The 22,611-nt window shown below is 45.5% G+C and overlaps 1 protein-coding gene across 1 annotated transcript in view; it reads right to left on the bottom strand.

The window, feature by feature from the left end:
* Positions 1-19,679, bottom strand: part of trhde.1 (thyrotropin releasing hormone degrading enzyme, tandem duplicate 1) — a gene marked incomplete at both ends in the record, with an annotated part of 105,570 nt that extends 85,891 nt beyond the window's left edge. The window contains 3 exons of the mRNA XM_079183592.1: positions 7,323-7,599; positions 15,171-15,415; positions 19,194-19,679. Of these exons, the coding sequence (XP_079039718.1) occupies positions 7,323-7,599; positions 15,171-15,415; positions 19,194-19,679 (1,008 nt within the window). The remainder of the gene's footprint in view (positions 1-7,322; positions 7,600-15,170; positions 15,416-19,193) is intronic.
* Positions 19,680-22,611: the final 2,932 nt, after the last annotated feature.

Genomic DNA, 22,611 nt, shown 5'->3' with positions numbered 1-22,611 from the left:
CAGACGTTCACGCTCACGGCGCTCGATTAGCCGGCAGGTAAACAACAACAGTCTTCTCTTTATGACGCTGACAGTTGGTGGAATTACACGAGATGAAGGAATAACAAGCTAAATGGCTGCGAGACGGAGGTTTTATAGATCCGGCAGCGTCTCGGTGGGTCAACACACACACAGTTTGTTTGTTTGTAGTCTGTCAGACTTTAATCCTCCCTGAAGGCAGAGCGGCTCATTACAGGAACACAGATCCTCACAGAGACACATTATGCCGACTGAACAGAAAGACAAACGACTGGTTCTGAATGAGGTGAAGAGAAGAGAGACGAGGCTTTGAGAGACGGGACGAGAAGAAGGATTAAAGCTGAGGACGGAGCTCCGGAGGCTTCCCGGACTAACCGGAGATCTAACTGGAGATGAGTCCTACAGAATCTGTTTAAAGTGTGAATACCTTCAGTCCGAGGATGCAAACATCACTCCTGCAGCTCGAGGTGTAAATATGAGAGTGAGCTGATTTCATCGCTGGATATCGGGACACGGTCTGTGTTTACTGTACGTAAACGTCTGTGTGTAAAAAAACACTTTGAGATTCATTTCATGAACTAAAAGTCCACGAAAAGCTGTAAAAAACTGCCCAGAACACCATAAACCAGCTGCTGGCACCAGATCACCCAGATCCTAACATTACAGACTCCAACAACCGTCTTCCAACGCCTTAGAAACAAAGCCTGAAGCCTCTCAGGATACCCGAGCTGGAGGCAGACCAGTCAGGTTATATTTTCACTTTGGGAGAGTAAACGTTGTGAACTCATCTCAGACTTTTTGTTTCAAACCAAGACCGAGATCTTCACCGAGTGCTGCCGGCGCCGAAACACCAGAGAAAAAGCTCAATAACGGTGAAGTCGCTACGCAATGTTTTACGTATCGTTGTCGTCATTCTGTGTCTCTTTGTAGTTGTTTTATATTTAACTCATTTAGAGTCTTTTGGAGTCTCGTCCTGGACCAGGAGGGCCCCCGACTCTGTGGTCCTGTGGCCCCTGAGTGATCCGGCCCTGTTTGCTGATGTGTTTCAGTTCAAACATTTTGAGTGAATTAATGCAGATGCAGACGGTGGGCGTGATGTTGACTATAAAGCGCGTAGATGTACATAAATGTAATATCTAACATGCATCAAAACATTTGAAGATGTAATATAAAGTTGTGGCAAATGAAGGTAAAATGTCCCGACATTATGAGGTGAAATGTTTAAAATGGAAACGAACAAATGTTTTGTCTCAGAGCCCGAGGACACGCTTTGAGATCACTCAGTTCTATATTACAGGATCTACATGTGGAGGTTATATATCCGACCGTACAGGCCGCTGCGCTCACAAGCTGCATCATTCATGCAGAGACTACGTCCCTTCATGCCGACTGACGCTCTGATTTTCTTTTCCCGCTGTTGTGAGGAGGCAGGAAGGATGAACGCGTCTGTCAGATGAAGATGTTGGAGCGCTTTAGAAGAATACGGAGGCTTTTTTCTCGGCCGTATAAAGCGCTTTCTTTCAGAGGTTTTGGTTGGAGGAGGAGGAGGAGGAGGAGGAGGAGGATGGAGGGACGGGAGGATTAATGTTTCTGTCACAGGAAGCTGCTCTGCAAACAGACAGCAGCGTCTCCTCTGCCTTCAGGCTCATACAAGGGTTTTAATATGGAACAGAGAGGATCTGCTACTGTTTGTTGAGAACATGTGCTGCTTCTCGGCACACTTCCCTCCCGTCTGCATGAAGAGTCGGGTACTGATTTTAAAAACAGCTGATCTCTAATCTGTGCCTTCACAGGGTCGTGGCCGATGAGTGAACAGCTGTCCAGCAGCAGCGCACGCATCTGTGGATTAATGGAAGTCCGCTCGCTTAACATTCACGAGTGGAAGATCTGGAGTATTTCATCTTCAGATCTTCTGATTTATTCGTACGCTCGTGTCGACGCAGCTGCAGAATCCAATCCTTTCATCTTCTTCTGTTAAACGTTGGCTCTTCAATCTTAGATGTTCATCAAGCAGACAAACCTCTCACACCACCAAATCACGGCTTTCATGGTTCGGTCACGTTTTCTTGCTGTTTGATTTATTTGAATTCATTCGTTTGCAGATTTGATTTGGAAGTTTGAGCAACTTATCGAATCCTTCAGTGCTCAGAAACATCACAATAAACACATAAATATACTTTAGTTATTAACAATAACCAACAATCAGATGATTCATAGTGTTTAGTAATGATCTGTTATAATTCATACTATCTTAACATCAGGTTTGTGTAATATGGAATATGGAATGCAGAGAGAATGAACTTCAGCCGTTCATTGAATTAGTCTGCAGTAATGTGACGCTGCTGCAGGAAGCTCCTCCAGACTCGTGTGGAATAAAGGAGTGTTTGGAGGCTTAATGTCTCTAAGTAATATCGTTCAGAGCTGGAAGTGTGTGAATTACCAAGTAATTCACTAATCTCTCATATCTTGGAAACATCAGCTTTAAGTAGTTTCTGGTGGGAAATGGAAGCTCCGCCCACCGTCCTGGAAAACCCACGAATCCATCATCAGTGCAGGCTTATCGTGGGCTGGATCGCAGGCTGGAGGCCCGAACGCAGAGGACATCCCGTTATTCATACGATATAATAGATATATATATATATATATATATATATATATTATATATATATTATATATGCGTGTGAGGAACCTGCGACCGGGACGAGATGATCTGACAAAAACCATCTTCTCTGCATCACAGTGAAGGAAAGTCACACCGTGTTCTACCGCTGTGCAGCGGGACAACAGGGTCCCAAATGTTAATATTACCATTAATCCATCAGGTTATTTAAAGGTCAGGCTGACCTGTTGTTACCCCGGTGACAGCAAAGCATGCCGACGGTTCAGACCTCAGAAACACTTTAAACTTCACCAGATTTAGTTATTTGACACAAAAGGTCTTAAAGTAGCAAACAGTTTATACAAACACAGCTGAGACGATTATTCTACCGTCTGATGAATCAATGAGTTGATTAACTCAACATGAATTCTACTGTTGTACTTCAAGTACATTTTCCTGATAATACTCACACAGTTGTACTTGAAAAAGACTTTCTCGACTCCTCTGGTTGTATAGAAGTCTATGAGAAAATGACTCTACTTCTCTCTTGATTTATTACCTCAGTAAACATTGTAAACATGAGTTTATGGTCTCAATCTCTAGTTTCAAGTCTTCTTCAATACAGCATGATGTTCATTTAGTAAATGATGGTCCATTTAGAGTCACACAGACCATAAAGCAGGGGATGCTTTAGGGGCGGGGCTACACAGTGATTGACAGGTCTCTACGTCACTCCTCCTCAGTCCATATACGGTCACTTCCTGTTCACTGGTTGCTAAAAAAACAACATGGCGACGGCCGTTATCCAAGATGGCGGCGCCGAAAAAGCCTAATTCCAGGTTTCAAAACATCATTCTACAAACCGAGGAGAGACGTCAACACGACTACGTCCTCACACAACAAGAAACCATGTTCCTAAAGGTCCTCGTGCTCTTTAGAGGGAGTCTAACACCTGAAGAAGAACCACAATCAGAGACTTCTCTCTCTCCTCAGACTGTTTGTTGTACGGAGATCGTTCTAACTCTCTCATGAGGCACGCGCTCATTGTTAACGTGCTGCAGAGCCGATAAAGCCCCGTCGAACTGAATCGACGCGGCATCGTGGAAGAGCGACGCCCCGAAAGCAGCGATGAAAAGGGAAAGAGAGACGATCCGTCTGTGAGATCGCTGCTGTCAGTCACTCAGACCGGATCCTGAAGGAGCCGTCACACATTCTGCCCTCTGAAAGAGAACCGGAGCCTTCAGAGAGACGAGCGGAGAACGTTCCTCTGCTTCCAACGTCTACATCAGATCCTCCATGAAGAAGAAGAAGAAACGCGCTCGTGCTGCTTCCTGGTTCCTTTCTTTACTTGTGTTTACCTCTGACCAATGAGAGACAACGCAGCGCTGCTTCTTTTAAACACGTTCACTGATTGAAAATGGAAAGATTAATGTATTCATTATAAGGACTAAAACTCATATGCATGACTGATCCACACACACACACACACACACACACACACACACACACACACACACACACAGCGTTGGTGATGGTTATAAATGACCCAGATATGATTCGCCATTAAAACAGCATTTCACTAAAATTATGTTTCAGTAACAAGGAGGCACACGCCTGTGTGTGTGTGTGTGTGTGTGTGTGTGTGTGTGTGTGTGTGTGTGTGTGTGTGTGTGTGTGTGTGTGTGTGTGTGTGTGTGTGTGTGTTGGAGAGCTGTCCTTGACTTTCTGGCAGACGAGATGGATGAGTTGTAATTACACTGATAGAGAGATGATCGGAGGGGAAGAGGAGGAAGACGAGGAGGAGGAGGAGGAAGGCCGTGCATGTGTTTGTCCTTGTTCAGGACCGCTGGACGCGTGTTTGTGCATATTCCTGTTTCTTAAACGTTACGGTTGTTAAAGCGATGATGGGATATCAGCTGAACGCAGCAGCGGAAGGTTTTTAAAATCTGAATCGTAACCGAGGAGACGATAAACAGCGTGAGGCGTAGAAATAAAACGCATAGAGCAGCCTCACACCCAGACCTCAGGACGAGCCGATTATTAGCTTCATGCATTAATAATTAATCTGCTTTCAAACCGGGAAGCAGAGACACCTCACGAGGTGAAGGGATGCATCATGTGGGTGTAATAAAAACAACGGAGTAATTTATGGTGGCTCGGTCTGCAGCAGCATCACTACTAAAGTACTTTAGAACTCTAAGTGCCCGGCCGTCACATTCTAGTCATAATTCACTCTGTTTGAGTCATAACTCAGCTGCACCTGAACACACAGACCGGCTACACGTCGCTGTAGATTCAGTGAGACTCTCTCTTTCATAGGATATCATTACCGCTCATGTCTGAAGCTAATTAACGTCCCTAAACCTACAAACCACGGAACACGATGCTCCTCAGGACCGCACGGTCACTAGTTCTCTGTACTGACATGAGCGCACTGCATACAGGAGCTGTAAACACAGAACCTGATCCAAAGCACCAGAGCGTCCCCGTACGATCCACATCTGGGAGGAAGTAATGAAACCACGTCGACCTCCGTACGGACGCAGAAGTTAATTATCTCTGTTCTCAGGACACCAACCTGATATCTTGAGCTCACATCTTAATGACGGTGTTATCCTGAGGAAACACACACACACACACACACACACACACACCGCTATCTGACTTCATTACATCATCCGGAGACATTAAAACTCTTAATGAGATTCAACGTGAGACGTTTTGAGTCATTATCTAGAGATGAATGGTGTTCTTTTGTGGTATTTTAATCCAGTTGTCCTGATTATGTAATCATTTCATTAAGATGTCATCTGGAAATAAATCATTGTTTTCATGCGATAACGACTTGAATGTGTCATTTCAGGACTATAAACTTGGAGCTGCCAGATGTATCCGATTATGTTGCATTAATGATAATAATAATAATAATAAAAGAAGAAGAAGAGGGGAATTGTTTTTTTCTGAATCACCACAAGTCAAAAGAGCTTTTTCTCTTTGTATTGAATCAAAGAATAAGATTTAAGAAGGATGAACGCTGCATAGTCGTTGATGTTTTAATCGGGTAAAATGAATTCCAAATCAATAAAATCAAAACCAGAGAAAATATTCAGTCTCAGTTTCCCCAATTAGTGAAGACAAGAAGAGACGTGCAGACCGTTACCGACTGTTAACTCACATGGAAATGATTCATAATCCACTCGTCTCTGCAGGAATCCGTGTTGAGGGACGACTGGAGAAGTTGATGCAGAGCTGGAGGGTATGTTTTCTATCTGCACGAGTAACGTTGGCCAGAACCAGTGAGAACCAGAGGTTCTACAAAACTCTGGTTCTGAGAAGTGAAGCCGAAGCTTCACGTGTTAAAGCTGCATTCTCTCTAATGTCCACCAGGGGGCGACTCCTCTGGTTGTATAGAAGTCTATGAGTAAACATTGTAAACATGAGTTTATGCTCTCAATCTCTAGTTTCAAGTCTTCTTGGGGACCGTCAAAAACCAAGATGGTGACGGACGAAATGTCAACTCAAGGAGTTAAAACTGTTCTCGACCCAGAGGGTGACGTCTCGGTGACGACCTCCAATTCCAATTTCACAGACAGAGGTAGCAACCATCACTTACGTAGACATTTAAAACTTCTCACTTCCTGGTCCTGACCTCTTTCCTCTGATTATCTTTGATATCAAGCGATCACAACTTCGTTATGTCAAATATTAAATGAAGATGTTTGGTAGTTTTTGGATTCAACGACATGAAACACAGCTTAGAGGTGATCGGGGCAGTTAAAGGTGCAAGATCCGGGATTGACAGCATTGCCTCTCGACGGCTCTCAACATGGAGACAGCGGGTCAGCGGCTTGCAGCTAACAGCGCTAACAGTGCTAGCAGCGCAAAACTACAGCTAGCAGAGCTAACAGTGCTAGCCTGAGGGAACATGGAGACAGTGGGTCAGCGGCTTGCAGCTAACAGCGCTAACAGTGCTAGCAGCGCAAAACTACAGCTAACAGAGCTAACAGTGCTAGCCTGAGGGAACATGGAGACAGCGGGTCAGCGGCTTGCAGCTAACGGCGCTAACAGTGCTAGCAGCGCAAAACTACAGCAACAGAGCTAACAGAGCTAACCGTGCTAGCCTGAGGGCCAACCGGAGGGCGGATGCTACGCAACGAGGCAATTGGTCGGGACAACGTTATCAGACGTAACCACCGTATGAGAGCAGAGCTCAACACACACATTCCTCCGCTCTGTCTTCACTCAGACAATAAGCTGTTTGCTGCTTCATTAATGCTCCGAATGTTCAGTACCGCTCTCTCAAACGTGTCATGTCGAGATAACGAGCTTCAGTAATTCATTCTCCGTCCACACAGCCCGAGACAAACAGGAGACCCCAGAAGAAGAAAAGCAGGTCGACAGAATCAACGACATTTGGTTTTGGGAACATACTGAGATCATTAAGTGAAGATCACAGGGTTGTAAAAACACAGAGAGGAGCAAATGTCTTCTGTGAGGAAAAGCCGATAATTAAGTCTGGAGGCTGAGATTAGAGTTAGAAAAACACCTTTATAATGTTTATGCTCGTTTCCTTATCTTTTTCAATATGTTTTAGATGCGTTCATTATATTTTCTTCCCTCTTTCTTGAGCTGTTTTTACCGTTTTCTGCACAAAATGTTCAGAGAGGCTGATACTGTGTGTGTGTGTGTGTGTGTTGAGACTGACCGTCACGCCGTCGTCGGTCTGCGTCTCCCTGTAGGTGAAGTTGCACACGGCCCAGGCCAGGTAGTAGGTGGACATGCGCGGCGTGCGGGCGAAGCGGTTGGTCAGCCAGCCGTCCTCGTCCGACAGCGAGCCGCTCTCCACGGGCATGTTGGAGAGCGAGGTGTACTGCGCGTCGTGGCGGAGCGTCAGGGAGAACGTGGCCTTGTAGACGGGCTCGTCGAAGCACGGGAAGGCCTTCCGGGCGTGGATCGGACTGAACTGGGTCACCGCCAGGTAGCTGTGAGAGAAACAAAGGAACAAATGAGGGAAGAGAAGAGACTCTCAGATGAGCTTCACGTGGTCCAGAGGACGACAACGAACCCCGACGCTGCTGCGTCAAAATGAAACGTCGGATATAACAAAATAATATTGTGAAGCATTTAGAGGAAAATGTGTTCATCACCAAACTTATATAAGCAGCTATTCTTCAATAAAACAAGTCGACTAATACTGCAGGGAGGAACAGTAAGCAGCAGAAATAACAGAGACTTTTATTGTGAACAATTTATAGGAAATTAATTGTGTTTTTCTTCCGATTAGAGGCGCGTTCTTAGTGGATATTCTTCAATAAAACAAGTCGAGCAAAGCTGCAGGAAATGAGAGTAAGCAGCAGAAACAAACCCTCCGCCTGATACAACCTGTTACAGTCTGAGTCTCACGTCATGTCATTATATCGATGAACCACGATGTGCTCCACATTTGGCCCGTGCAGCCAAATGATGTCAATAAAACAGCAGAGTCGCTGCTGCGTTCAATGACCCGCGAGGTGACCCATAATACATCCCATCATATCGTCACGTGTCTTTAAATGGTCTGCTCTCCTCCGGTTGAAGCGTCAACACACAAGCTTCTGGAGTAAATCCACACGGAACACGTGACGCGTTTCAGCCTCTGAACCTTTCAGAGGAATCAAAGGAGAACTGAAGGAGGTGGAACCAGAGTTCGGAGGGTTAAAGGATAATCCTCCGGAGTCGGCTGTCAACACACGTTTTTACATTTTGACTTCCTCAGAGAGAGATAATCCAAAATAAACAGGAGAAGGTTTTCTGTTTCCTCCTGATTTCTTTAAGCCGAGCTGAACGTTTTCATATCGGAGCTTTGTCACGTCCGTCCGTCCGTCACCTGACGGAGACAGGAAGCAAATTAAAACTCCAGGAAATAATCCCTCTGGAAACTTTCCTCCAGGTGTTTGTGGAGGAAGAGATGAGAAGGAGGAAGAGGAGGAGGAGGAGGAGGAGGAGGAGGACAGGAGGGAGTAGAGGTGGAGGAAGAGGAGATGAGGAGGAAAAGGTGAAAATATCAGAAGCCGCCATGAAGGACTAAATATTCAAAACAGAGGAGGTACCGGGGATAAAGAGGAAGAATAGAGGCAGAGGAGAAGAAAGGTGATGATGAAGGGTAAAGAGAAACGGGAGGAAGACGAAGGGGTGGAGGAGGAGGAGGAGGATGAAAAGGAAGAGGAAGATGAGAGAAGATCCGAGGAGAAAAGGAGTCCAAAAGAGGAGAAGAAGGAGATGAAAAAGAGAGGAGGGGGCACTGAGGAAGAGTAGAAGAGAAGATGAGAGTGAGGAAGAAAGACTGGGAGAGAGCTGAAGGGGAAGAGGAGGATGAGAGGAGGAGGAGAGGAGGGGAGGAGGAGGAAAGGTGCACATAAGAGAAAATGAAAGGTGTTGAGAGATGATGAATGAAAAGGAGAGCTGGAGGAGGAGGAGGAGGAGGAGAGGAAGAAGAAAATGACAGAGGACGGGAAGTAAATGAGGAGGAGGAGCAAAGAAGAAGAGGAAAATAAGAGGAGAAAGCGAGTTGGCAAAGAAAAGTAGGGAGAAGAGGAGAAAAGGAGTGAAGGAAGATGAGGAGAAGAAGGAATTAGAGGAGGATTATTAAAAAGTGAAAGGAGGAAAAAGAGAGATAAAATAAGAACAATGTGGAGGAAAGAGGAGAGAAGAGGAGGAGAATCAGGAAAGAAGAAGGGGAGGCAGAAATAAAAAAAGAGGAGAGGAGGAAGAAAAAGAAGATGAGGTGGAAAGAGAGGAGGAGGAAAAAGGAGTTAAGGAGGAGGAACATCATGAGAGGAGAAAAAGGGGAGAAAATAAAGAAAAGACAGGGAGAGAAGAAGGAGACGATGAGAAGAGAGGCGGGAAAGGTGGAGCTGGAAAAGAGGAGGAAGAAGAAGGAGGGGAGAAAGATGAGATGGAGAAGGAGGAGAGGAAGGAAGAGGTGGACAACAGAGGCAGTGAGAATAAAGAAGAAACTGAAACGAGGTGTGGAGGGATGATGATAGAGGGAGAGAGGAGGGAGGAGGGAGGAGAGAGGAGGTGAAAGACGGAGGGAGAAACAGAATAACAAACAGGGCGAGCGAGCTGGACAGAAAGAGAGAGAGAATAATGGAGAAGCCTGAGAGGGACGAGATAAAGAGAGAATCTATTAGACCAGAGTCTGTAACACACACACACACACACACACACACACACACACACACACACCTGAATAAAAGCTCAATAAAACCACAATATTAACAAGCACACGAACACAACGTGACATCAGACAATGCCAACAGCCGCCGGCAAGGTAACGCTTGTTGTCATAGTAATCCTGATTGACAACCAAGCCGACAGTGTTGTCCGGGACAACCGCGACAAGTCAACACACACACACACACACACACACACACACACACAGGCACTCACACACACACGCATGGATTCAATCGGCATCGCCACGCTTCACAAATGGCATCATTTCCTGCTGTGATGTTTGATATCATCTCTGTGTGAAGACACCACAGAAGAAGAGTGCAGGCACGTGAACGACACACACACACACACACACACACACACACACACACACACACACACACACACACACTCTGAAAAGCACCTGACTCGACAGTTTCCACTTCAGTAAAATCTCTGAATCTAAATTAGGTTTTTGTGTGTGTGTATGTGTGTGTGTGTATGTGTGCGTATTCGGTGTGCGTGTGTGTATTAGAAGTGTATTTCTGTTCTCACACACACACGTTGGACACTGATCTCTTTAAGCAACGTCTCAAGTTACAATTCCCCGCTTTCACATTGAAAAGCCTGCAGAGAGTGTGTGTGTGTGTGTGTGTGTGTGTGTGTGTGTGTGTGTGTGTGTGTGTGTGTGTGTGTGTGTGTGTGTGTGTGCGTTGCTGCAGCTATAGTTTTACACAGGAAGCCGGTGAAGAGGCTGATTCATCAAGTTTGGTGTAAAATATAAAATAACATATGCGACTGATGATGGAGGAGGAGGAGGAGGAGGAGGAGGAGGAGGAGGAGGAGGAGAGGGAGGAGGAGGAGGAGGAGGAGGAGGAGGAGGAGGAGGAGGAGGAGGAGGAGGAGGAGGAGAGGGAGCCGCTGAAGATCAATGAGAGTACTGTCCCTTTAAGGGTTTAACAGGAGAAGACAAACCACTCTGTCCAACAGTAATATAAGTCTCTAATGTCCATTCGTGACCGGTAGTGAAGGCGATATGTGACTCGGCTCAAAGTAGATGTTTAGCTGCAGCACAAAATGTTATCAAAACCAGAACCAACAGTGGTGGAATGTTGGTAAAACGAGAGGTTCTCTGACGGGACTCTGGTGCTCAGAAACACGACCACGTTCCTCCACAGGGAGCGCCAGAATCAACACATCGTGAAAGTTCCTCGTAGTAACTTTAGGTAGAAATCAGAGGTACTTGTACTTTACTTCAGTATTTTAATTGTAAGCTATTTAAGGCCTTTACACACTGTGGGAGAGATGAATAAATTACATGAAAATGTGAAAATGACCTGCATGTGTGAGTATGTTAGCATGTCGATGTTAGCACACACAGCCGCTAGCTTGGCTGTAGACTCTTGAAGAACCCGCGTTTAAGATTTAGTGACATCTAGTGGTGAGGTTGCAGATTGCATCCAACTGATTATTCCTCCGCCCGCTCGTCCCTTTCCAAGCTCATCGGAGAACTACGGTGGCCTTCAGGTCAGAACGTCTCTGGAGCCAGTGTTTGGTTTGTCCATTCTGGGCTACTGTAGAAACACGGTGACGCAACATGGCGGACTCCACTAAAGCTCATTCCAAGCTAACGACAACACAACCATTCTTACTTTCAGGTGATTAAACACAAATGAAAACATAGTTATGAATATTATATTCCATTTCTGCTAATAAATCCACCTTACGGCTCGTTTGATATGCTTCTTTTATTCTTATTGAGCATATTAGCATGGTTGCTAGTTATGCTCGCATCTACTACGAGGACTCGTCTTGTGCTGGTTCTGGCGCCCCCTGTGGACTGAAGTGGTAGTGTCTCTGAGCACCAGAGTCCCTTTAGAAAACCTCTCATTGTGCTGCAGCAGGTCTGACAGTCTGAACCCTCTCAGTCCTGGTTCTGGTTCTCCTCCAGCATTTAGAATAACTAGAAATAATCTTCTCTCTCATAGTCTAGTTTGCTGATATAGCTCATGTAGAGGCCTTTAGTATTAAATAAGTTTCATAACCAGTTAAAAACGTGTACGTTTAGTTCTAGAGCTAACTTATAGAGCTCCCCTGTCACAAGAGGAGATGGAGAGGAAATGTTGACCATGTCATTAGCATTCCTTATGTGTCATGACTTTAAATCCTCCTCCTCCTCCTCCTCCTCCTCCTCCTCCTCCTCCTCCTCCTCCTCGTGTTTGAGATTGAATTTATAAAGTTGACTGCCATGTTATATAGGTTACCCTCCTACACACACACGCCGCAGTATTGATCCCCAAACACCTCATCTCGCCTCTAAATGAAACTTATCAGAACGAGGGGAGTCGGGGGAGTGATGAAGAGGAAGACTCTCACCCCCCCCAAAAAAAACCTTCTCTCTCATTAACTCTCCGGCGTCCTCTGTTCCTCGTTAGCTGCCTCACTTCTCCTCGTTAACTGGAAATCCTGTCCTTGTTAAAAAGGAAGCTTCTCTGCAGAAAAAACAGCCTTCGTCTAATGAAGGAGCTCCTCACGGCGCTTCAGAAGTCTGGTTCCAGGGATCTTCTAGAGCAAACCATGGGGGGGGTTTAATTACACGAGCTCAACGACAAACCGAAAACAGAAGCTGTTGGACGAACGTACTGTTTTTTTGTTCGTATGTGCAGCAGTGCAAAGAGCAAATGGAGACTAATAAACACACTCTCAGCCAATCACGTCGCTCTGAAAGAGAGCTGAGCCAATCACAGGGGAGCATGAGGGGAGCAGCTCTACACATGGAGTTCTACTGTGTCTCTGCTGTCGATAACAGACCGGTCTGTGGTGTGTGTGTGTGTGTGTGTGTGTGCAGCAGTCGGCTGTCATAATGTCACATGTGATATAATGAAGGTAAACACAGAGGCTGCAGGCTTATCAACACGTATACGCGTCCTGCTGGCTGCAGACGTTTAATGAGGTGAAGAAGCTCTTCACACAGCGTGAAGCCGAAGCTGAAGAATCATCACGATTCATTCTAACGATGAAAACGCAGCAAACTCGTTTAAAAAGCTCCGTTTACTCTCGAGCTGCTCCGTCATCGCTGCTCAGTCACATATTTACTCTGCTCCTGTTGATGAAATCAGAGACGCTACGAAACAGAGCAAAGTCTGAACTAATTAGATTTTTCACTTTCACGCGGAACAAATATTATGGGATAAAAAAGAAAACATTTTCAGAACAAGGTTGATTTTTTCCCATCGCGAGCAAAGGGAACAACCGAACACAATGAGCGGAACGGACTCAGACATATTGTGGCTTTATTGAGCTTTCATGCGGCTGTGTGTGTGTGTGTGTGTGTGTGTGTGTGTGTGTGTGTGTGTGTGTGTGTGTGTGTGTGTGTGTGTGTGTGTGTGTGTGTGTGTGTGTGTGATGTCATGAGTCGTGTGACAGCAGACCAGTGGAGTTGGAGACTGAATCATTTCAGACTGGTTTCACTGGGAAACGACAGCAAACTCATCATGAGCATGAGGAGCAATACTGAGCCTGTCCAGCGATACTTTAGGGTGTGTGTGTGTGTGTGTGTGTGTGTGTGTGTGTGTGTGTGTGTGTGTGTGTGTGTGTGTGTGTGTGTGTGTGTGTGTGTGTGTGTGTGTGTGTGTGTGTGTGTATGCTAATTAATTTCCCCCCCGCCCTCTCAGCATTTAAGTATTTAAGCCCAGCCTGAGGTTTATAGTAACTCCTGATATTAAGCTAATCTCACAGTGGAGTGTGTGTGTGTGTGTTAGCATTAGCCACACAGCTGCATCAAGCTAATCCTTAAGCCAACACACACACACACACACACACACACTTGTCAGCAGGGTTGATGGTGACAGTAAACGTCTCTGAACAGATGTGTGAATCTGACATTTAAAAAAAAAAACAACCCTGAATGAAATAATAATTTGTTCTAAACGATCAGCTGTGATTTTTTACTACGCTCTGCTGCTTAGTCATCACATTAACATATTTATGGCTGAGATTGGCACCTCTGAAGGGTGTTAGTCATGTGTCTGGAATCTGACTTTATTCATATTTATTCATCCCAGTGTAACCAGGTTCCATTCAGCCTCCACTAACAGGTTGTTGTGTTGTGGTGGAGCTCTGCTGGTGCATCAGCTGCTCTATCGATCCGCCATCGATCCAAACGGCAGCGAGCAGAGCGTGAGGGACTGTCGGTGGGAACATGCAGAGAGACGGCAAAAAGCAAAGCTCAGATCACACGTCGTGCTTCTGAAGGATTAATTCATCGACAGAGAATTCAATCTGACGGCTGGTGGTTGTGCGTCTCCACCAAACAGTCCTCTCTTCTTCATTTCATCCTTTCAGACATTTATGTGAAATTGTCATAATTACGGCCAAAAACTAAACTGGAGTCCGGGTCTGAAGACTTTGATGTCATGATTCTAAAGGAAGAACATTCAGAAATCAATGACGCAAGAAAGCTGCATGAATACTAGTGAAGGAAACATGTAGACGCAGCGCTGTTTACTCAAACATCTGACACCAATATGTTCATGAAAAACTATTTATATCTATGTTTTTATTTGTTACATTTTGTTTTATAAAGTTACGATGTTTCCTTCCTCATGAAACAAAGATCCCAGTCTCTCCCACACACGTATTGATCAAACGCTGGCAACAGATCGGTGCTTAAAGCCCAGAAAGGCGTCGTCATCAGGACTGAAATAAAGTCTTTTCTCTGTATACGAGGACGACAACTGCTGTATGAAATTAAACCAATTTAAATTTGAGCTGATCGAGCAAAACCAGAAATCACCTCGACTCCACTCGTGATATAAAACAAGAGAAATGAAGGTACAGTCCTTATATGGTCATCACTTCCCTCCATCCAATCACAAGCTCTTCTGATTTAATCAATTAACCACAACTCCGTGTTTCTGCATTCAGCAGAACAGACGTGGATAAGATGTTCCACACACACACACACACACACACACACACACACACAGATGGCGCTCCACACGGAGACAAAACTCATGCATGAAATAATAAATGTATCAGCACACAGTCTGTTTCCCATCAGCACCGAGGGGAAGAAATCTGATGTGGAAACAACTCTGCAGCAAAGGCTTATGGGAAATTCATAAGGAAGGGAGTGAGTGGTTTGATAAGTGGAACGAACACACACACACACACACACACACACACACACACACACACACTGTCTGCGGTGTGTTTGAGTTAATCAATGTCGTGGATGTGAAACTGACCTTTTCTAGTCAAACCACCTGCTGCTACAGCAAAAATGAGTGTGTCCCTGTATGTGTGTGTTTCGGTGTGTGTGTGTGTGTGTGTGTGTGTGTGTGTGTGTGTGTACCGTCTCTCTCTCTGCAGGATGTAGGAGCTCCGGAAGAAGCCCAGCAGCTCGTCTTCGATGGCGGCGTCGAAGCTCACGTTGAGCCGGTACACCCTCATGGGCTTCAGCTCGCGGTGCAGAACCACCACGTACATCTGATTGGCCGGGAAGGGGAAGTGGCGGTGGATGCGCATGGCTCCACCCCCGGGCCTGTTGGCGGGGCGGCCGCCGGCGCCGCCCTCCGCTGTGACGGACACCCGGTCCACCTGAAGGGAGGAAGAGGAAGAACGATGGACCGTGAGGTGATGTCTTTTAAATGTACTATAAAGTAACAACTTGTAGAACTTGTGGTCGCTGTGGACTAAAGTGGTAGAGTAGCACCAGACACCCTCCCATTAAGAATAACATAGAAATAGACCATCTTCTCTCTGACGGTCTGGTTTACTGATGGAGGTCTGATAGAGGATCAGGATCAGACTGGTACATCCATTTGTCTGTGTGCCAGTAAATCAGCCATTAAATCATCTCCTATATGCTCGTTTCCTGTTTGATGCCCAAATTCCACCTTAAAATTGCCCATAAATGTTCTGTGCATCACAATACTTGCGTACAAATCAATACGCTGTTAAAGTAACCTTCAAACTGGTGAAGCGAAGAAGTGAAGTCATGAAAACCGGCGAGGAAACGGTCATTAAAACAGAAACGGAGAGCCGAGGTTGGACCGGTGGAACAACCCTCAGAGATGAGCAGCAGTGCATGATGGGAACACGCCCGGCTAACAGTGGGAACCATTAGGAGGACGTGAGTCTCTTTGTGGTCACACATCAGCGATCTTCGGCCAATCAGACGCTAAGCGTGTGCGTCTGAGTTAGTTCTCTGATGAATGAGGAGATCGATACGATCGGAGCGCCTGCTGACACGGAGAGGAAAGGTTGAGGATTAAAACGCTGGTTGTTGAGGTTTTCTTCTTCTTCTGGCGAGTCAGCGAACGCAGCGCCACGCTCCGTGATGCCTTCAAATGCTCCACTCAACCACAGCGCTTTTTTTTTGAAGGCACTTGTTTGTTGATTGGTTTGAACGTCCCGACCTTGTTCTTGTTTGAATACGTTTTTATCTAATCTGTGTGGTCGGTCATGCGAGAGCCACATTGTCCTCCACATAAAGGAAACCAGCCTGAGAACGGGTGATGCGTTTGTCTCAGCAGGACTAGTTCACGTAGGAAAACCAGTATCATGGCTGTTAGTTCATGAAATAGAGACCAGTGTTCCACACCGCGTGTGGTTTTATGGAAGTGGTTTTCCAAACTGTTCCTAAACCGAATTACGTGGTTTTGTTGCCAAAACCAATTTTTTTATGGTTCTGTTGCATAAACCTAACTGTTGGTGGTTTTGTTGCTTAAACCTAACCGTTGGTGGTTTTGTTGCTTAAACCTAACCGTTGGTGGTTTTGTTGCTTAAACCTAACCGTTGGTGGTTTTGTTGCTTAAACTTAACTGTTGGTGGTTTTGTTGCTTAAACCTAACCGTTGGTGGTTTTGTTGCTTAAACCTAACTGTTGGTGGTTTTGTTGCATAAACCTAACCGTTGGTGGTTTTGTTGCTTAAACTTAACTGTTGGTGGTTTTGTTGCTTAAACCTAACCGTTGGTGGTTTTGTTGCTTAAACCTAACTGTTGGTGGTTTTGTTGCTTAAACCTAACCGTTGGTGGTTTTGTTGCTTAAACCTAACCGTTGGTGGTTTTGTTGCTTAAACCTAACCGTTGGTGGTTTTGTTGCTTAAACCTAACTGTTGGTGGTTTTGTTGCTTAAACCTAACTGTTGGTGGTTTTGTTGCTTAAACCTAACCGTTGGTGGTTTTGTTGCTTAAACCTAACCGTTGGTGGTTTTGTTGCCTAAACGGTACTGTTGGTGGTTTTGTTGCTTAAACCTAACTGTTGGTGGTTTTGTTGCCTAAACGGTACTGTTGGTGGTTTTGTTGCTTAAACCTAAAACCTAACTGTTGGTGGTTTTGTTGCTTAAACCTAACCGTTGGTGGTTTTGTTGCTTAAACCTAACCGTTGGTGGTTTTGTTGCTTAAACCTAACTGTTGGTGGTTTTGTTGCTTAAACCTAACCGTTGGTGTTTTTGTTGCTTAAACCTAACCGTTGGTGTTTTTGTTGCTTAAACCTAACCGTTGGTGGTTTTGTTGCTTAAACCTAACCGTTGGTGGTTTTGTTGCTTAAACCTAACTGTTGGTGGTTTTGTTGCTTAAACCTAACTGTTGGTGGTTTTGTTGCCTAAACGGTACCGTTGGTGGTTTTGTTGCCTAAACGGTACTGTTGGTGGTTTTGTTGCTTAAACCTAACCGTTGGTGTTTTTGTTGCTTAAACCTAACCGTTGGTGTTTTTGTTGCTTAAACCTAACCGTTGGTGGTTTTGTTGCTTAAACCTAACCGTTGGTGGTTTTGTTGCTTAAACCTAACTGTTGGTGGTTTTGTTGCTTAAACCTAACTGTTGGTGGTTTTGTTGCCTAAACGGTACCGTTGGTGGTTTTGTTGCCTAAACGGTACTGTTGGTGGTTTTGTTGCTTAAACCAAAGTGTAAGTAGATATTTTAAGGCCAACCATGGCCTTCGTAAGTGGTTTTGTTGCCTTAACTCTACTTTTTTGTTGTAATTAATGTAGTCCCAAAGAAAAACGTCATGCAGAGGGACAAGAAAATAACTTCTACTTTACTTTAGTTGAATACATTTGGTACTCGTGACATTTCTTTAGCTCTGAGAACAAAGCGCTGCTTGCAGGAGTATTTCTTCTCCGCTCTTTCTCCCAGCAGGTTGTATTTTTATGCAGGTCTCTCTTCTCAACATAAAGAAAAATGATCATGCACGAATACCTTGGTAGGAGACCCGCCTGGCGCCCAACAACACCTCTTAATTCACAGTGTGCTCACACGCCAACACAAAAAGGAGCTGCAGGGTTTTTAATTGGCCTCTCCCCAAATTAGACGGATTCATCCTCCTCTCACATTAGCCGAGATGACCGGCCTGAAAAATCACGTTGCCGGGGCGTTTCTCTGAGGCTTTCTCCCAACACGCGCTCGTCTCAAAAAATTCGGCTGAAACAGCAACTTTGGCGGTTAATTAGCCTCGTTAGAGAAATCTCTGAGGCTAAATCTGGAAATAAACAGTCTTTGTTAGACAGCCGGTTGTTGTTTTTCTCTCCCCCAACACACAGAGAGCACATCTCCGGATGCCAACAAGAAGCTTCGTTTTGGAGAGAATCGTCAGGAAAGCTGTCAAAGCGTTCACATCTACAGACTCGTCTTTATCAATCACTGTCATACATGCTGCTGGAGAAGGTAGTTCTTCCAGAGATTATTAAAAATACTCACTTTTGGTTTCCTACTAAGAAGTTCTGGGGTTGGGAAGCTATATTAACATTTACTGAACGCGTTCATGCTCCCCAGGGGATGAACCCGTTGGAATCCATCACGATACACATGACGATTTAGCATCGTTGTCTGGTGGTTCAGAAAATAGTCTAAATGAAATAAAGCATATATTTGTATTCACCAGTGTGCATTAAATACTACAGTGAAAAGTAGAGAAAGTGTTTTCTTATTTAATCAAGAACTTAAGGGCAAAGTGAACGCAACAGTTTCAAGTGTAATTAAAGAAGAAAAAAGTATATTTCAGCACGGACGATACACGGACTATGTTTACACACATACAGAACAATCAGATATAGAGAAGAGTTTGATTTTTTTGGGAGAAATTAGAGTTATTATGCGCTTGTTGTTTGTCAAGACGACGTAATTATGTATCATTTAATCTCAAACTAAACTACGATCAAGACCCGACGGGAGCCACGAAACATGCGAGAAGTCGGCAAACTCCCAAACAACTATTTTGCAGAGATTGCCTTAATATATAAGGAATTTGCCTTTTGTCGGAATGAAGCCGATATCGTGAGGCGTATCACAGATATCACTACGAAGATACCGATGTTCCTAAAGATTATTTGTGTTTACCAAAGATTTCTACAGATTTATGTCCATACAGGCCACCGTACCTCAAGGCGGTCGGTGTGCAGCACGATGAACCGGGTGGCGTTGACGCACTCCAGCTCGATGCTGACCTCTCCGGAGAAGGTGAAGTTGTCCATGTAGACGGCTAGCCGCAGGTCGTAGTGCCGCGGCCTCAGCGAGCCCGGCAGCCGGGAGTTCCTCCACGGCTGGACCACCTCCTCGTCCCCCCTCTCCCCCGTCCTCTCCCCTCTGCTCCCGTTCAACTTCGTCGACCCCCTTGAGCCCGACTCCCCTGACGCCCCGTCGCCATCTCGCCCGGCGCACTCCTCGAAGCGGACGCTGAGCACCACGGCCACCGCCGTGACGATGATGAGGGTGAGTATGGACAGGGCGAAGCCCAGCACCAGGCGCTTGTGCACAGTGATGTGGCGCTCGGTGGTTCGAGGCCGGACCACCACCGAATCCGCCCACTGGTCCGAGAGCCCCCGGCCATTGCGCATGGCGCCCGGGCTGCTGTCGTTTAGCCCCATTTAGCCGAAACGGCACAGAAACGTCCTCAAAGTTCAGGGTCAGAAATGAGTCCCGATGCAGAAAAACATGCGCAGGTCTGACTCCAGCTCGTTTACGGACGGTTCGATGTGTTTTGATCGTCCCGAAGAGTCCAGTTCTCAATTTGTCCAACCTTCGATCTGCTCCTGCTGCAGTTATTCCTCTGAAAACCTGAACTCCAACCACGCCGCCGCTGATGGCGGACCGCTCTTAACGTTCCTCCGCTGAGGCGGGAAATCAACACCGCGGCACGTTTTACATTTCAGGACAAAACAGGAAGGACGAGACGGTGGTTGTGTGCTTTGGTTTTTGTGGTGAGGGGGGGAAAAAATCCCCAAAAGAAAATCAATGCTGCATGTCTCGATTTCAAGTTGTCGAGGAAGCCGAGAAGGAAGAGGAGGAGGTTTGCTGTTGAGGATGTGGCTATACAGTGAGCGGACCATCCATAGGCTTCACTGTAAACCACCACAGAGAGAAGCGTCAGACTGGGAATTAAGTCTGGTTATGCTGGATTCACTCACATTAAAATCACTTCTGGATGATGGAAATCCTCAGAAACGGTCACGGAAATCCTAAACCGAAGCTTTAAACTAACACGGGAGATTTAAAGCAGCAGGTTATCGTCTCCTGGTTGTTATAAAGTTAATTTCTTCTGAGTTATAAGCTCTTCCAGAGATGCTGCTAAGCATAAATAAAGCCCTATTGGACTATAATGAGATTATTATCATGATACAGAGGGACATGAAAGTGCCTCACAGAACATTAAGGTTAGTATTAGGAGCCAGATGCATCTACAATTATTATGATTACAATTCAGTTTTGGACTCAGGATAAGATCCACGACTTTCATTTTCCATTTTCACATCAAAACCAGAATAAATGTTCTATTTATATTAAAAAACAGTAATATTTGTATTTTTTTCAGGAAATTGACTGAGTCAGTCTTGGCTCAGTTTTTTTGTTCCTCTAATGTTTGCAAATCACCACATTCTCCTGTTTGTTGCTAAAACATTATTTATTATCATATAATAAAGAATTTTATTTTTCCGTGTTTGACAGATTTGCAGTTGATTTATCTCCGTAAAGACGTTTCATAAAAGGTGATAACTCTCACTGCGGTCTCCGTCGGTGTCTCTCCACCGCTCCCTCTCTTCGGGGGGGGTTAAGTGGGTAATTTACGGTCAGCATGTGGGGTTATTTCACCGTGGAGGAGATATAATTCACTCCGGTTCTCCCCCGGGTCTAAACGATCCGTGCTTCACACGTCGCGAGGCTGATGAATGCTACAAATAATGGATGCAAAATGTGACTGATACTCTGGAATGTGATCGATCCGAGAACACGGGAGGAAAGAGGCGTCTTTTTATCCCGTGATGGCATCAGTTCATGTTTTCCGGTCATAAACGGCCCGAGACTCCTCCGGTAACTTCTGTTCTCTCGCGGTCCACGGGTCCGTTTCTACCGGCGGGCCGGTGGCGTGTTATCCGTTATTTGTTCTTCAGTCCCGAGAGGAAACCGCGCTTTTACGCGCGTTACACCTGCACGTGTTCCTCCTCTTTTATCTTATTATAGTGCGCGTGTGTGTGTGTGTGTGGGGGGGGGGGGGGGGGGGGGGGGGGGTTACAGTCGGTCAGCAAACCCGGGACTGTCCGGGGATCCGTTACTCTAACGTTAAATAATCCGGTCAACACCTCACAGATCGGTTTGAACACACACAAAAAAATCCGTTTTGGAGTTTGTTGTCAAACGTTAGAAATCCGTTATTGATTCGTTAAACGTCAGATGCAAAGTGTAACCACCGGGAATCCGGTAGAAAAAAAGATTCGTTAAAACACCGGAGATCAGTTTCAGTAAAGAGATCCTTGAAAGCACCGTCAGTGATCCGGTAGATCTGCTACACAATACATCCACCGGCTCCGTGAAGTCCAAAGTAGAAATAACCGTGTGAGGCGGATAATCCCGGGTTTACACCGGGCCCCTCCGGTGCTCCGCTATTACACCGGAATCTCTTCAACTTTTCAGCCCACGGAGAGCCGCTGCTCCCCTCTCCCGCTGCTCCCGGTGGCGACGACGGTGACGAAGATGATGAAGAGGTTTGCATCCCTCCGTCCCGAGGAGGAGGACGGTGAAGGTGAGGAAGAGTCTCGTGCCGCCCGTTCAGCAGCGAGTCCGCTTGCGGTGTGCGTTTGGTGTGTGCGCACGAGCTGCTCCAACCGAGAGGCACGCGCTGAGAGAGAGAGAGAGAGAGAGAGAGAGAGAGAGAGAGAGAGAGAGAGAGAGAGAGAGAGAGAGAGAGAGAAATAGAGAGACAGAGAGAAAGAGACAGACAAAAAGAGAGATAGAGCTGTCTGGTTGAATGAAGCTACACCCAACTTTGTTCTTTTCTATTCTCTCTGGATTAATTAATTAATGATGAGAGACAAGTGATGCACTGAGTCTCTACACACACACACACACACACACACACACACAGTAACTGAGAAGGGTGACGGGTTAGCACCTTTATTTTGTACATTTCTGGAGTATAGAGAGGAAAACTCAGATCTTTACTTATCTTAAAGTAATACCACAGTTCAGAGATACTCTGTTACATATTAAACATATATTGTTTATAAGAAGTGGACCATGACGTCACCTATTATAGATACGGTTTGAGTTCGTTATATACGACTTTTGGCTACCGCCATCTTGGTTTCTGGCCATCATCTTGGCACCTTGGTTTTTGGTCTTTGCCATCTTGGTTTTATGCCATTGCTATCTATTTGACTCTAAATGGACCATCATTTACAAAAGAAGACTTGAAACTAGAGATTGAGACCATAAACTCATGTTTACAATGTTTACTGAGGTAATAAATCAAGAGAGAAGTAGAGTCATTTTCTCATAGACTTCTATACAACCAGAGGAGTCGCC

This window comes from Pholis gunnellus, assembly GCF_910591455.1.
Source record: "Pholis gunnellus genome assembly, chromosome: 22".
NCBI lineage: Eukaryota > Metazoa > Chordata > Actinopteri > Perciformes > Pholidae > Pholis > Pholis gunnellus.
Note: the sequence above shows the minus strand (reverse complement) of the source record. Positions and strands in the feature narration are given on the sequence as shown.